This window comes from Mchenga conophoros, linkage group LG23 (assembly GCF_057382185.1).
Source record: "Mchenga conophoros isolate Kocher_MC1m ecotype Shallow Benthic linkage group LG23, M_conophoros_male_GT1.1, whole genome shotgun sequence".
Lineage (NCBI taxonomy): Eukaryota > Metazoa > Chordata > Actinopteri > Cichliformes > Cichlidae > Mchenga > Mchenga conophoros.
Window position 1 is genome coordinate 34094663 of NC_140547.1, and position 15677 is coordinate 34110339.

The following is a 15677-nucleotide window of genomic DNA, read 5'->3' on the forward strand; positions in this document are numbered from 1 at the left end:
AACCCATTAAATGGGCCAGTTTTCTTCACAATCATTATATGATCAGAATATGATTTCTGTCTCCAAAGAGACAAACTAACATGTTGTCTGTTTTAAAATGTCAAATTCATTTTGGTGACTTGGCAGCTTTGCTGAGTTTCCAACTAACAAGTATTTTTACATCGTGTCATTTAACAAAGAATTATGTAAAAGATAAATTGGTAACTTGCTAGGTAAGCTCATTAAAGTTCTATTCAAATAAAATTCAGGTGGTTAGGACCCAGCCACAACCTTTGGGGATGTAAAATCAAAAAAACGAACCCAACATGAAAAAGTGCCGAAAACTGCAGTTCCTCCATTGGCCACACGAGGCTCTCTCCAAAAGCAGGTCAACCCCACAGACTCCCATGCTAAAATGACCAACTTTAGCTTTGAAACTAGCATGTTTATACCCTGGTATATAAAAGATTTGAGTAGAAAGTAGGCTAATTTGGCCATTCAAGAATTTTCTGAGTATTTTATTAGCCTGTTATGTAGGATTAAGTAATTAAGTCTTTGTTTTGCATATTGATGCAACTTGCTAACCACATTTGCTAGCATTAACTAAAAACTAATAACCCTCCTATTCAAGTACTGTCAAGTCTGTTTTTAAAAGAAATAAATAAATGAATAAAAAATAATAATCCTGAGGACAAAAATACTTTTTCAAAATATCAAAGGTCTTGGTCTCTGTGTAGCTAAAAAGTGATGTTTGGGAACTAAAAATCTCATTTGTAATAAAAAAAAAAAGTTTACACTCCAGCATGAATTATACAAAAAAGCTATTATTGCCTGGTCAAGTTTCTTTGAATGAACTGAGTATTGCCATCTTGGAAAGGAGACAAAGGTTAACTCATCGGAATACAGGAGAAAAATAAACAGCTCATACTAAATTTCACCTGACAGTTAATTCTATCTAATCACCATCAAAGCAGGGCATGAAATAAAACATTTACAGAGCAGCTTTTATTCGTTTTTGCATTTCTTTGACGGACCTGCCAAAGACATGTCAGCTTCAGCCTCGATTGTCCTCCATCTTCGAATAAGTGAAAAGTTGTCATTCTAAATTGAGAAAGGTCCACATGTGGCATCCGTGTGTTGAGCGTTTGCAGCCTGCGGTGTCAAAATTTAACAGGCAATCACATTTCTTCTTCACACCCGACTAGCTGCGAGCTTTTGAAATGGTCAGAGGAGAGGCTGATAATTACACTCACTCTTCCTGGATCGGCTCGTAAGTGAGGGCGAACAGCTGGGGAGTCGAGATGTGAGGAAGGAAGAAGACAGAGCAGATGATGTGTTGTAGTCAGAGGACAATTCTGATTTAGTGCAACAGTCTGATTTTCACAGGTTTGTAACACAGTGCTAAAAGAAAGTGGTGAAAATAAACAGCAAAATTGCCATAACAGCTATGGTTGGACATGTTGCAAATAAATCAGTAATATTTAGAAGTAAAACTGAGAGTAAAGTGTCTGAAAGGTTCAGGTTTAAGAAGTCGCATCAAGTAATACTTTAGACAAGGTAGTGGTGTGTGATGCTCAGTTAATACCAGGTTTTCTGTTTTAGTTCATTTTTAGTAAGTTTAACACAGGGGTGAGGCATGGACGCTAGTTTTTATGGAAAAACAATGAATGACTGTGTTCTTAATGACTCAGACACAGACTGAATGAAACTGAATTATGCTAAAGTATAATGAAATCATCGGTGTATGAAAAGATCAGTCTCCTCTGAGGGTGTCTGGCCTAAGGCACCCAAGTGACCTGAAAACTGATTTGCTCACAGTTTGCAGTAAGTCCAGAAAATATGGTGAATGTTTCGAATTCTGAGTAGTTTTTTTTTGTTTCTGTTTTTTAGTGACGGCAGCATCCAACAGGATTATTGTGACTACAGGGAGTCAGCACCTTGAAAACACAGAACATGAAAGTTTAGTGATGAACCCTGGAAACTAGCACATATACTAAAATTGGAACGATACAGAGAAGATTAGCATGGCCCCTGCGCAAGGATGACACGCAAATTCGTGAAACTAACACATATGACATATTTTCAGATAAGGTTATTTATATTTTTCTAGTTTGCAACATGAACTTTCTTGCTGACAGTTAGCTGAGAAGACTGGTACAATGCTCGTGTCTGAGTGTTAATTACTGTTCGAACAATCATTAGCTTAGCGTCAAGAATGGAAGCAGGAGTCACAGCCATTATGGCTCTAGATACACATTAGATCTTAAACTTAACATTTGACACAAGCTTCAGTGTATGAACATAAAGCCGACAACACAAAATAACGGTGAAAATTAGCTCAAGGATCGGAGATCATCATGTACAGGTAGAAATGGAGGCTGCCTTTGTTACCTGATGAACATCAGGGTCTGGCTGCTGGGCTGGGGTCAGGATAGACTCAGCTTTAATGTGACTCTGGGTCCTTGGCTAGCTTTGCCCTAACATCTATTCAGATGTTTGCAAAGAGTCAAAGTTGTGTTAGCAACATAATGCAGTTGCTTGTGTCCTGGACACAGTCTGCATATCACCAAAGCGCTCTTATGCTTTTGTGTAATGAACATAAAAGTAATTTCTACATCTCTTTAGAATAATGTTAAGAAAGTAAAGTCCAATAAAGTAGGATTTAGCATATTTAGGCTTGTTGTTACTTGCCATAAAATGAAAAGAAAAAATGACATAATTAGCAACAGACAGGAATTTGGACAATTGCACATGTTTTGTAGTTTTTCCTCTAAAGACCCCTACAGTCGATTCCAACAATTCATACTTTAATCTCCTCTTGGTTGTCTGATTTAAAATTTAGTGTAGTGCTGTACAGAGGCAAAACTACAAAAAGCGGTTGGTTAGATTCATTCTTGAACTCCCTGCACACGTGTGAGTATAATTTATTTGCCAAAAAGGAAAAAGAGAACACACAATAAATATAAAAAAAGACTGGTGGTGTTATTGTTTCCAACTTCTGTTTCAATCCTGCAATGATATTTGAAATGTCTGTGAATTCTTTTGGGCTCTATGTGTAGTACAAATGTGATGTAGTGATAGTCCTAATGCTATCAACTTCTTACTCTTTGAAAGTGATGTTAATATTTTTATTCTTAAAGTATGGCTCCCAAATATTGAAAAGAAGTAAATAACTGAAATAAAGATATACGAGACGGTTAATAACACCATAATGAATGCAATGGAGGAGATGCATGTTAAACATTGACTGTCAGTCACACTTGCGTACCAACTGCAAAATTCCACGGTGATTCACTATGCTTACATTGTGGGTCATATGTTGTCAGACCAATTAAACACCATTTGTCCTTTTCTCCACGGATAACACACAAACCATTTTCCTGGTCTGCTGCCCCCAATTTCTCCTACAAGGCTCTTCCATCACAGCTTGCTAATACCCATGCACTACTGCATTTAGGCAGAGCAGCAGGGGGGGGGGGGGGCGACTCATATCCCCGCCTGCTTCCCTTCTCCCGGGCAGAGTGATGATCTGTAAAGAGAGTCATTAAGACGTAATTTGTGACTGTGACGTGCACACACACACATTGCCTGAAGAATGCTATCCATCACCTGAAGCTCTATTCCAAACTGTGGAAAAGGAATGATGTAGAGGCCTGCTGCTTCTCTCTCTGACCTTTGACCTCCATGATGTGTGCGCCTGAGCACAACCGCACAAAAATACACACTTTAAATTAAAACAGCGAATAGTCGTGTGCTGATAGGTAACATCCGATCCACAGAGGATTTGGAGAACTCTGAGAACAGACAAAGGCTCTTACTCTTCTCTTGCAATACTTTACCCATAGTTGAAATGTTCTCTGGATTTTTGGGGCCTTGTTTTGTTTTTTTAAAGTAATTTTGCATTTTCTTGTAGCTGTTTTGAGTCTCTTTAAACAGGTTTTGTAGCATTTTGCTATTTTCTGTAGTTCATTTGTCATTTTTTCTGTTTGCGCTATTTTGGTATCTCTGTAGTAATTTACCCTTTTAGGCTGTTTCTTTTGTTGTTGTTGTTATTTGTTTATTTATTTATTGTATTTGATTTGTATGTTTTTATAGTTGTTTGGTGACCATTTGTATCTTTGTAGTTGTGGTATGCAGTGTTGGTCAAGTTACTTGAAAATAGTAATTATTTACTAATTACTCCTCCAAGAAGGTAATCCTTTCACTTTACTAATTACTTATTTTCAAAAGCAATTAGTTACTTTTTAAAAACATGATATACAACCTGAACAAAGCAACAGACCTTTAAGCCCAATTCAATTTTTTCTGCATAATCCATCATATAAAATTGAATCAAATGAAAAAGTCTCTTTTAAAAAAACGTGTTTTATTAGTTTTAATCTTTTAACTTTATGCACATTGAATTAAGCAAAAATATAATTATATGCAACAGTGTCTGACTGGAAGAAATTTGTTTAACATTTAAACCTATTTTCTGTATATTCCAGCATATAAAATAAAACAAAGCTTTGTGTGTTTACACTCACTCTTTCAAACAGATGCAAGTAAAACAGCAAAAACTAAATCAAACTAGAAAAATTTGCATTTCCTGCGAAAATGCTGTGTGGATGCCTTAACGCTGAAGATGTCGGCTGAAAAAAGCTGAAAAAGTTGAAAAAACAAAAACAAAAAAACATTGCCCTGAGCAGGATTCGAACCTGGCCCTTCTGATCTAAAGGCAGCGTCTCACCTCAGTGCGCCAATCTCCTTCTAACAAATAGAGGTGGATAGACTGACAATTCTGGTGAAATTAGCAAGTAAAACAGCAAAAACTAAATCAAACTAGAAAAATTTGCATTTCCTGCGAAAATGCTGTGTGGATGCCTTAACGCTGAAGATGTCTGCAGAAAAAAGCTGAAAAAGTTGAAACAAAAAAACAAAAAAACAAAACATTGCCCTGAGCAAGATTCGAACCTGGCCCTTCTGGTCTAAGGGCGGTTATTTAGCTCACTGAGCCAAACATTTTCTCACAAAGAAGAGGTGGAGAGACTGACAATTGTGCTGAAATGAGCGGAAGCTGCTGAGAATTGTGCTGATAAGAGGTGGAAAGGCTGAAAATGTTGCAGAAAAGAGGTGAATCAGCAGAACTTGGGCAGAAAAGAGGTAAATCAGCAGAATTTCATCTCATACTCATCTCACTGCGCCAAACCGGTTCTCATATGATACCACTTCTTACAGGGTTCACGTTTACTAAGGCACTACCCAAAAGGCGCCACAAGAGGGCACTCCAACACAAGAGATGACCTATTTACACTGATGCACTTAGTAAACAGTCAGCCCCCTACTTAGCTACTACATAATACAGTGATATTACAGTATACAAATTCACACAAATACTATGATTTGGCAGAAATACTATGACTTAGTAGTAATACTATAACATAACAGATTTCCTAAAAAAACTATGAAATTGCAGTAATTCTATGACTTGGCAGAGATACTACGTTTTAGCACAAATACTATAACAACGCAGAAATACTATGACTTAGTAGTAATACTATAACATAACAGTTCAATGTTCTTGCACAAATACCACAATATGGCAGAAATACTATGTTTTAGCACAAATACTGTGATTTGGTATAAATACTATGATTTGGCACACATACTATATTCCGCAGATACACTATAACATAACAGATATTCTACGACTTAGTAGTAATACTATAATATAACAGAATTATTAATTGGGCACAAATACCACGATTTGGCAAAAATACCATGATTCGGCACAAATACGATGACATGGCACAAATACTATGATTGGGTACAAATACTATGATTTGGCAGAAATACTGCGATTTGGCAATAATACTGCGTTTTAACACAACTACTGAGATTTGATTGAGATACTATGATTTAGAAGAAAAACTATGACTCCATACAAATACGATGCTTTCGGACAAATACTGTTTTGGTTCCAATACTGATGTGCAACAAATACTATGATTTGGCACAAGTACTATGATTTAGTACAAATACTATGATTTGGCAGAAATACTATGCCTTAGTAGTAATACTATAACATAAGAGATATACTATGGTTTTGCAGACATACTATGTTTTTACATAAATACCATGATTTGGCACACATGCTATGATTTAGCAGAAATACTATGATTGGGTACAAATACTATGATTGGGCAGAAGTACTATGTTTCAGTACAAATACTATAATTTGGCATAAATACTATGATTTGGCACATATAATATATTCAGCACATATATTATAAAATAACAGAAATATTATGATTTAGCCCCAAAACCATGATTTTGCACAAATACCATGATTTTGCAAAAATACTATGATTTAGCAGAAATACTATGATTTAGCAGAAGTACTAAGATGTAGTAGAAGTACTTTGCTTTAGCAGAAATACTATGATTGAGGAGTAATACTTAAACATAGGAGAAATATTGATACACAGACACACATACACAGACAGTAAAGGGAACAGGAGCTGTTGAGAGTCTGGGCTTGGTATATGTAGGTCAGTTGAATTAGCTGCACCTGCTGTAGTCAGCCCTTACACACACAGAGACAGAGAGAGGTGTGAGTTTTCTTCAGTGTATTTCTGACATTCAGGATTCCCCTCGAACAAATGGCCATAATTTCCTAACCGTAGGGGCTAGAACGGTCATTCAGACATCGTTTTGTTCAGAAGAGATGGGGGAATCTTCAGGTCTTCATAATTCAGAGATAAAATATAAATTATTAAAGATATATGACTTGTAATACACTGTAACTGAGTAGAGGCGAAGCAAAAACTGCCTTGACTTGCTCTCAAACAACCTTTGGTAATTCTAAATCTATTTGGAGTATCAATATCATTCTTTCACCGTAAGAGACAGCAGGCTTTGGTGAACAATCATGGAAATTTTCAGGTCTCTGTGGAAATCCATTAAAAAGATATGATGAGAGAAAAAAGTGCCTCATTTCCAGAGTTTGAAATCTGAAGAAATCTGAGCGAAGGACGAATTTCCTACCCTCAAACAAGTCTAACTCATTTCAGAACGGTAATAGGTGAGAAAATAATTCTTGAATTGTGAGCGTCAGGAGTGTCTGAAGATATACTGGGACAAGCCTTATGTCTTAACTTTGCTTCATTAAGGAGATATGACGATTCGAATATGCCTCTCATTACAGAAATCAAGTGGTGATTTTGAACAAACTCTCCATTGACTTTCTATGGAGAGTTTTGCGACTTTGTGTTGGTCTGAGGAGATTTGCCAAAATTCTATAAATCCCACAACAATGATAGTGACATTTTCGGAAGGCCAGCAAAAATACCTACGTTTTGATGTATAATTTGTGGAAGTTGAGTGAAAATTGAGCAAGTAGCAAGAAGTTGTTCAGACATGAAGAGAAGACTGCAAAACCTTCAGTGGCACACTGGAAGCCAAGTGCATAGCAACCATAACAACGCATGTATTTTGTGAAAAATCACAATTTTGCAACTGAAAACTTTAAGAGGCATAAAAGTAAAACAGTAAATGATTTGAAAAAGCTGATTTATACCTGAATAGCCCAATAATTTGAGAACATTTTAAAGTTTGAATGGTTGTTCTACGTGAAAATATGAGGAAGTAGTTAAGTTTCAAAAACAAGAAAATTTTAGCAGAATTGCAGAAGTTTCCCATTCATTTCAATGTGACAAATTAAGCTTAATATTTTAAAAAGTATAATAGTGAAAAATACCAAAAGACATAGCACACATTAGCAGAAATAGCAGAATAGTTTAGAATTTGAACGGTGAAAATCGGCTGAAAATTGTGGAAGTAGTTAAGTGCCAAAAAGTGTACGGAAGTATCAAGAGGAACTCAATAGTGTGGATGCTTAAAGCATCCACACAATAAAGAGAAACAGGAACTCAATAGTGTGGATGTCTAAGGCATCCACACAATCAAAGACTCAGCAGCACTGAGTCCTGCCGCTCTTAAATCTATTGTCACCTGTTTAGCAAGAGGTTTTCCCAGTGCCACAGCGGTCATGTCAGTGGGAGGATCCGGGGTTTTTTTCTGTGAATTTCACATTCCTGTGGCAGCGAGCTCGGTGCTTGCTCAGATTTAAAGTTTCATTTTTCGTCGTACAAAGAAGTTTTCTTCCCACGCAGAGTGTAAAGTGAACGCTAATGTTTTTGTCACTTTTTATGTAATCAAACTCAGTAATGTCAGTACGTCCATGCTTTAAATGCTGCATGGTCGTACTCGCTCCCACAGTTCGTTTTATCCATTGTTGATCTGCACACATCTGTTGCCTCCACGGGCGTCGCACACTCGTACGTCATTGTCATGAGACACTCACAAACAAAATCACGACGGTTTAGTAACACTGTAATGCAGTGTGCTTACGGGAAAGTAACAGTAATCTTAGGGCTGCTCGATTATGGCAAAAATGATAATCACGATTATTTTCACTGAAATTGAGATCTCGATTATTTGACAATATTTATTTAACCCTTTAAGACCTACTATAGAACCAAGTCCGCCAGAGCTTATATTATTTTTTTACATGTTGTAGTGCCATTTATGGGAGCATTTCAAGTTGCTATACAACTGTTATAGCCCATATTTTAATAATATGTATGCATTAAGTCCATAGTAAGTACATTAATTGCAAAAAAGTGCAATACACTACAAAAAAAAATTGAAAATCGTTTTTGTTTGTTTTTTTACATATATTTCTACTTGGAGAAATTTAAGAGGTTATCCCTCAAAACTTTAAATACAAAAAAGTTGCAAAAAAATAGTTTACAACAACAGGAAACTTATTTTGAGTGTCTTCATAGTTTTATTTTGGAGATACACCAATTTTTATATACTGCAGGAAAAAAAACAAAAAAAAAAACAATCCTATGATGCAAATTTGCAAAGAAAACAGCATGTGCATCAAAATAAACTATTTCCAGCAGTGCAATTCGAGTTCTAAGCATCCCAGAAACTATTCAGAAAAGTCAAACATGACCAGTATAGGCTTTTAAGGCCTACAAGTAAAAAACTACATTTCCGCGAAAATGACGTCACTTCTGGTTTCGGGCAGGAAATGGCGGACATGCGATAGTTCGCGCTGACGTCTGTTTCACTGTGGGAAGTGTTACGAACAGCTGATCGGATTGGCAAAGCGTGTTTCTGGAATATTATGTTTTTGTTCCTGCAAGCGCTTTTTATGCAATTTTTGCAAAGCTATATGTGGAAGGAAACCGTGACCGAGGACAAGCTGATGGCATCAGATGTAAGTACAACTCCTCCGGTTTTGTATGCAAAACAAATTATTGCGCTAGCTTACACGGTTCAGGTTCTACAGGGATTTAAAAATAGTTACACAAAACGGAGCGTGCTGCTCTGACCGGCTTTAAAGGGTTAACAATGACTTTAAAAAAGAATATAAAATAGTGTGCAACACCACTGAAGTTTTTTTTTTTACCTCTCTTTTCAACCAACGGCAGTCACTCTCCTCTCCAAATAACTTCTGCTTAGCTTTCCGAGCTTCCCTCGGGTCCTCTTAATCAGCGGTCTCCAACCTTTTTTGCGCCACGGACCGGTTTATGCCCGACAATATTTTCATGGACCGGCCTTTAAGGTGTCGCGGATAAATGAGGGAGGGGCTAATAATCGGCTCAGTCATTTTTAATGATCGTTGAAAGCCCAGATCGTAATCGTGATTAAAATTCGATTAATTGAGCAGCCCTAAGTAATCTAATTACTTTTTTTGCAATAGTAATCCCTTACTTTACTCGTTACTTGAATTAAAGTAATTGGATTACAGTAACAGATTACTTTAACATGTTACTGCCCATCTCTGGTGGTATGTGCTTGTAGTTCTTTTGTATAATTTTATTTTAGTTTTGTAGTCATTTTGTACCTCTTTGTAGTAATTTGTTTTTATTTTGTAATTTGTAGGTTTTTGTTGTTGTTTTATTACCTTTCCCCCCTTTTTAGACACTTTCACTTGTTTTATTTGTTTGTTTTTTGCATAATTTCGAGTTTCATTTCGTATCAATTTGCAGTTGTTTGGGTCCTCTTGAAGTCATTTTGTGTGTTTGTGTTTTCCATTCTTTCCAGTAATTTTGCTTTTGTTGTAGTTGTTTGAGCCTTTGTAGTTTTCTATAATTCTGTCTTCTGCTACTTTTACGTTTTTGTAATATTCTGATCTTTTGCCTCTTTGTAACCAAATAATTAGATCAGAATGGTTATTTGTTTTGTTTCATTTTGTAGTAACTTTGTATATAATTGAGTTAGTTATTCTGTTGTTTTGGATCCCATTTTGCATGCCCTTTGTAGTGTTTTTTTTTTTTTTGCTCTTTGCTTGTTTTTAGTCAATGTGAATGCCTTTGTAATTTCTACAATTTTGTTTCGTTTGATCTTTCCAGTAACTTTGCTTGTTCCTTTAGTTTTTCTGATCATTATGCTTATTTAAAAATTGATTTCCAACCTTTTGTAGTTTATTTGTTCTTTTTGTAGTAACTGTCTTTGTAATTTTGTCCGTCACTTGGTTTGTTCTTGAAGTTGTTATCTTTATAGTCACTTTGTCTGTTTGTTGTTGTTTTGTGGTTGCTTTGTGGTCATTCTGCATATATTTGCAGTCAGTGTTTGTAGTGGTTTGAGTCATTTTCTAATGTGAAGTGTGAACAATAACATTCATCAGAGGCACAGGGTTCAGAGGCCCAATTACAGGTTTGAAGCCCAGAAGACCTCGTTCCTGATGCAAACGTCCTTGAGATTTCCACTAATGCTTCCTTTTTTGGCCTGCTACTGTTTCTGACCTCCATCATGAAAGTCACACATGCTTAATATATTCAAAAATGCTGGTACCTAATTACACTTTATGCATAATGAGGAGGGTGGGTGCGATGAAAGGCCAGAGTCGGAACCATTTCAGGAAAAATAATTCATGCCGTCTGCTTGTTGACTCATTCTGTTCTACCACAATAACTCCAGCCCCCACCCCAATGATGGCTAATTGTTCAAGATGTGCTATCAGAGGGGTAGGAGAGAGGTCTGGGTGTTACCAGGCGGTGGCCTCTCTTCTGCTCGTCTTTGATGAAGGGTTCTTTTGTTGGAAATGTAATTCCTTCGCCCGCATGGTTGTTTTCATTGTATTCAAGAGCTTCCCTTAACGACGCCCAACGTTGCAGCTTGCCAACCTCTTCCACTACGTTTCTATGGTAACAAGTAAGAGTGAGTGCGTCTGGGAGATAACTGATTGTGTTTGTGTGTGTTTATTACGGTGATGTGGCTTATTTTTACATAATGAATCAATTATTGAGGCTGTGCAGCAAGCTCGTCTGAATAATTGCAAACCAAAAAAAGAAACAAAAAACCTTCTACACATAACATGTAATGCGTACTTCCTTGGAAAAGGTGCAACACTGTGTTGTAACACTCTGTATGTGTGTGGACGGGAGATGATGTATAATGGGACATCCAACTGATATCATTCGCCTGCCAATCTGCACCCTGCTCGCCAAACCCAGCCTCCATAATTGCTTTATTGAGGCGAGTCATGGCAGCTACAGTGTCTCTATTTATACACAGCCCACAGTATAGATGAAAGTACTCTACCGCCCCCTGCTGCCCAATGCAGGCCTTGCATTCCAGTAAAACGAGGGTTCATGGACACGAAGTAGTAAAATCCTAAAGACAAAGAAATGTAGAACAGATGTCACTGTAGTAAATTCTCAAATACTAATAATGCTTAAAAATGCTAATAATAAAAAACTTAATAATCATCAAGAAAATCCACACAGACAAATCAGTTTTGTTTTAATTTAATTTCACATAATATGTGACTAAATGATTTGGTCATGTGAGACAGGCTGACATCTGTCGATGTTTGTCTATGTTTTGTCTTTAATTAAGATGTGAAGAGGGGTAACTAAGACTTATCCCCACTGCTATGAGAAGAGAGTCTGGATTGCTGTTTAAAGGCTTAATTATTAACCCATCCATAAACAAAGGGGAAGCTTCACCATAGAAACAGAGAGAAAAAGCAAAAACACAAATTATACAGTACTGATGAAATATCGCATCAGTACTGTATAATTTATTTCTATAGTTCTAATCATTAGCTGCTCAAATGAAAACTCGCAGTGTCAGTATCAAACAACAATCAGTGCATCTGTAACAATAACAAGATAAATATAGATTTCAGTGTTGGGAAGGGTTTGCGAAGAGAAAACTACTCCCCCTTGTGGTCAGTGATTAAACTACATCCGTTCATGATTCCTACTAGATTGCCTGAAATTTACAAGAGTGTCTTTGAATTTAATTATTCCTTCTTTTATTTTCTTATTGAACAGCAGACTAGGGACTGAGGGGCTGATGGCTTTAATGCAGGAGTCCTCAAATATGTAAAGAACATCTTCAAACTGGAAACTGAAAACACCACAGATCTGATTTATTAGGTATTTATCCGACAGCCCCACCTCATGGTAAAATATCTTATGAACTCTTAAGATTGATTGCTAAAACTCAAACAAAGTTTTCAGTTTCTGGATGGCTTTCTGGACTCCTGAGGTCACCTTGGAACGTTGCTGCTCAGTCAACGATATTTGCATGAGGTCAGTTTCTACAACATACCTGACAGATAAGTCAGTGCCCGCAAAGCATCTGCCCAACTCCTTCTTGTGAAATGTTTTGATGTATCTGAATATGTAAGAGTCAACCCAGATATCATCCTGACCTTCCGGAGAGACTCCACACGCCACTGCGGGACCTTCAGTATATCTCTCCGAGGTTTTTGAGACATCTTTAAATTCAGTCTGGAGCTTACTTCTCACTGCTGAGCTGCTTGGATTCTTCAAACAGCCCATGCTGCTCTGGTGAGACCCCAAATCACCCTCTCTTCTAATCTCTGTGGCTGAAATCTTGCCTGCTCTGGGATGTTTTTGTGAGGCACTGTCATTATAAGGCTCTGTTGTTGATATTGCGATATACTGGTTGAGGAAGGCCCGATAAGGAAGATGCTTTGATTTCCTTCTCGACCACTTGTATGTGGTTGGCCTTTCTTTGTTCTGTTGGCTGACTTTCCAGTTTGTCCTTTCCATTGATGCGTGCTTTCAAAATCCTCCCTGGAGCCAAACTCTCAGAGGAAACTTTTTGCCTCAAGGAGGCATTTTGAGTCTTTGAGAGAAGTCTTTGGATTTCATTTGCCTTACCTGGGCTCTGTGTTGATAATGTTGATAAGCTGCTTGCGGGTTCCCTCTTAGAGCTGCTGTGGCTTACAGAGTCGACATACTTGTGATGAGATATTAACCTCGTATTATGACCAGTTTCTCTTGGGTTAATACCAGCAGTTTGGACTGTGACTGCAGATTGAAGCTCATCGGCTCTGCGAATGAGGTCCCCTCTCAGGGCTTGGACAGCTGCAAAAGGCCCCTCAATGAAGACTTTCCTCTCCTGGGGCACAGGACGAAAACGCAGCGATCTGTGAGCTGACCGCAGGCTCTCAATCACCAAGTCCCGATTGCCGCCGAATATAGAAAGATCAACCGTAGCGCTTGGGATGTAGAAAAACACCTGCACCACAGAAACGTGCTTGAATTAGAAACTTTTATTTTGCAATCAAAAGCTTATCAAAAGCAAGTGACTTAAGTAGGCATGGTGTTTTAAAATCACACTGATACTTACATCTGTGCTGAAGGGAAACACAGTGAGGATGAAGTCTTCAGGAAACTGGCTGTCTGTCATAATATGCTGCTTCTTTTCCACCACCCTCGCTGCATCTGCCAAAAGTTAGCACAGTTCTGCTGTGGTCTCTACCCAGGTCATTGTTATAATGATGCCTCATGAACCCACAAAGCTAGCACACTTTTTTTGTCACTCAGAGTGCACAGAGCTTGACTCGACTCATTATCTACCAGTCTAATGTTAGCTTTTATATAACAGTACATCACTTTGATAATATTAGATTAATCCATTCATCAGTTAGGCACACATCCAAGCTGCAGATCATACAAAAATCAAATGTTTCATTCATACATTACCCTTTCCACTCAGCATAATGTAAAAGTGGTTCTCAGGGGAAACTGAAATTGGTTCCCGTGGGTACCAATTATAGTGAAAAATAGCAGATATGTTTGACAATGACGAAACAGTTTGTGTAAGCCCTTTAGGTATTTGCAATTCCACATGGATAAGGTGGCCTTAGTTTGTGTCTGTCATTTATTATTACATTCACAGAGCTCCGGAAATAAGTCTCCTATTTTAAAAAAAACAGAATATGTTCAAACTCATAAAGCAGACTGTATTGTCTGACTAAGGTAACTGGAACACTGCACCAATCAGGGAGCACTATTTTAATTTCTAATAATCCCATTGTACAATAAACAATACACCCGGCTTTAGAGTTAAACAACAGGCTGTATGTTATGCAGCAATGATGTGTCTGAACTGAAATAAACTTCATATTTTTGATAGAAGACAGTACATACAGATTCAACTGTACGTTGTTTTTAGGCCTTTATTGTAGTAAAATATCTGTATACATGAGTGTTGTCACAACACTATGAAGTTTTAAGATGTTGTTTGCTACATTGTTTTTTATTTTAGAACTGTGAACACAAAAATCATAAATTGAAGAAAACAGACTGCTTTTCTTTTTCTATTTTTTGAAGAGTTGGGCCGAATCTAAAGTGCTTCAGAGACAGGCACATTTACATGCGGTGACTTATTGTGAAAAGTAAAAATCACAGTAAGCGGTCATTAAAAAGTGTTCATTGTTTACAAACTGATGAGTCATCTCATAAATCATCATACAGCCTGTATAGGCTGAAAGTGTCGGCGATACTGGCCCTGGGTTTACTTGGAAACGGACTGAAATCAAAATTTGAAGTATTGCAGTAACATTTAGCTTAAATTAGCGAAGAGTGGACAACTTTTTAGAGCAGCTTTTTGGGCAACTTCATTTAACTCACTGAGCGCTGGAAGAACTGCTCATACGCAGATTAGCTTTTGTTGGTTGGAAGGGGACACCCTCAAAAACTGCTTGTTGTCATTAAATTAATGTATTTATTGAAGGACGCACAGCTTTACACACTATCAGTAGCGACATGTTAGCCTATAGCCTGCCTTTAGCCACCACCTGCTAATTTACCTTCTTCGTTTTCAAAAGTGACAAACGCAACTCCGTCCATGTTGGTGGGATATTTGACCTTTTCGACGTCTCCTCCATCACTCTTCCGGGTGCTTTGGAAGTGAATGGTCAGCTTATCAGTTATCCTGCCGGGGGGCAACACATTGGGAACACCGGAGACAACCACCGTCCTGCTGTTCTCCCAGGAGTCGGTCTCCATTACCCTTTTGTTATGCTACATTAGCACTGAAGCGTCGACATAACGGTTAGATACTCCCGCGTTTTTCGGCCACACTAAACACGCCTGTCATTAATATGTAACCACTAAACCAGTTTTCTGTTAGTTTCACTTTCACTCGTTAATTCCATAGTGTTCATAATGCAGTAACGAACTTTGCCCACTAGGTGTCTCTGTTTCACTACATCCCAGGCTGAGAGGAGCGTTCGTTCAAAATGGCTCATTCATGCAGCTGGAAATGAGGCTGCAGAGCAGAGCAAACATCTCCGCAGTGCCCAAAAGGCACAGATACAAACCTCATGGCAACATCTTCCACAGAGTTGCCTCATCTGTTGCTCTTCTCTCCCA

The 15677-nt window shown here is 37.7% G+C and overlaps 1 protein-coding gene and 1 pseudogene across 3 annotated transcripts; one reads left to right on the forward strand and one right to left on the reverse strand.

Annotated features, from left to right (window-relative positions):
* Positions 1-470: 470 nt before the first annotated feature.
* On the reverse strand, positions 471-15666 carry LOC146547707 (RNA-binding protein 43-like). 3 transcript variants are annotated; one of them, XR_014890686.1, is made up of 5 exons: positions 15113-15666; positions 13648-13742; positions 13176-13536; positions 3284-3508; positions 471-1267 (listed from the first exon to the last, which is right to left on the reverse strand). XR_014890686.1 is itself a non-coding variant. In XM_085264350.1 (4 exons), the coding sequence occupies exons 1-4, from the start codon at positions 15309-15311 to the stop codon at positions 3384-3386; spliced, it is 780 nt and encodes a 259-aa protein (XP_085120476.1). In that variant the 5' UTR covers positions 15312-15665; the 3' UTR covers positions 2096-3383. The 3 variants fall into 3 exon arrangements, 2 of the variants coding, with proteins under 2 accessions (XP_085120476.1, XP_085120475.1); XM_085264350.1 differs by lacking the exon at positions 471-1267 and having other exon boundaries at positions 2096-3508; positions 15113-15665; XM_085264349.1 differs by lacking the exons at positions 471-1267; positions 3284-3508 and having other exon boundaries at positions 12698-13536; positions 15113-15658.
* Positions 1944-2063, forward strand: LOC146547708 (U6 spliceosomal RNA; annotated as a pseudogene).
* Positions 15667-15677: the final 11 nt, after the last annotated feature.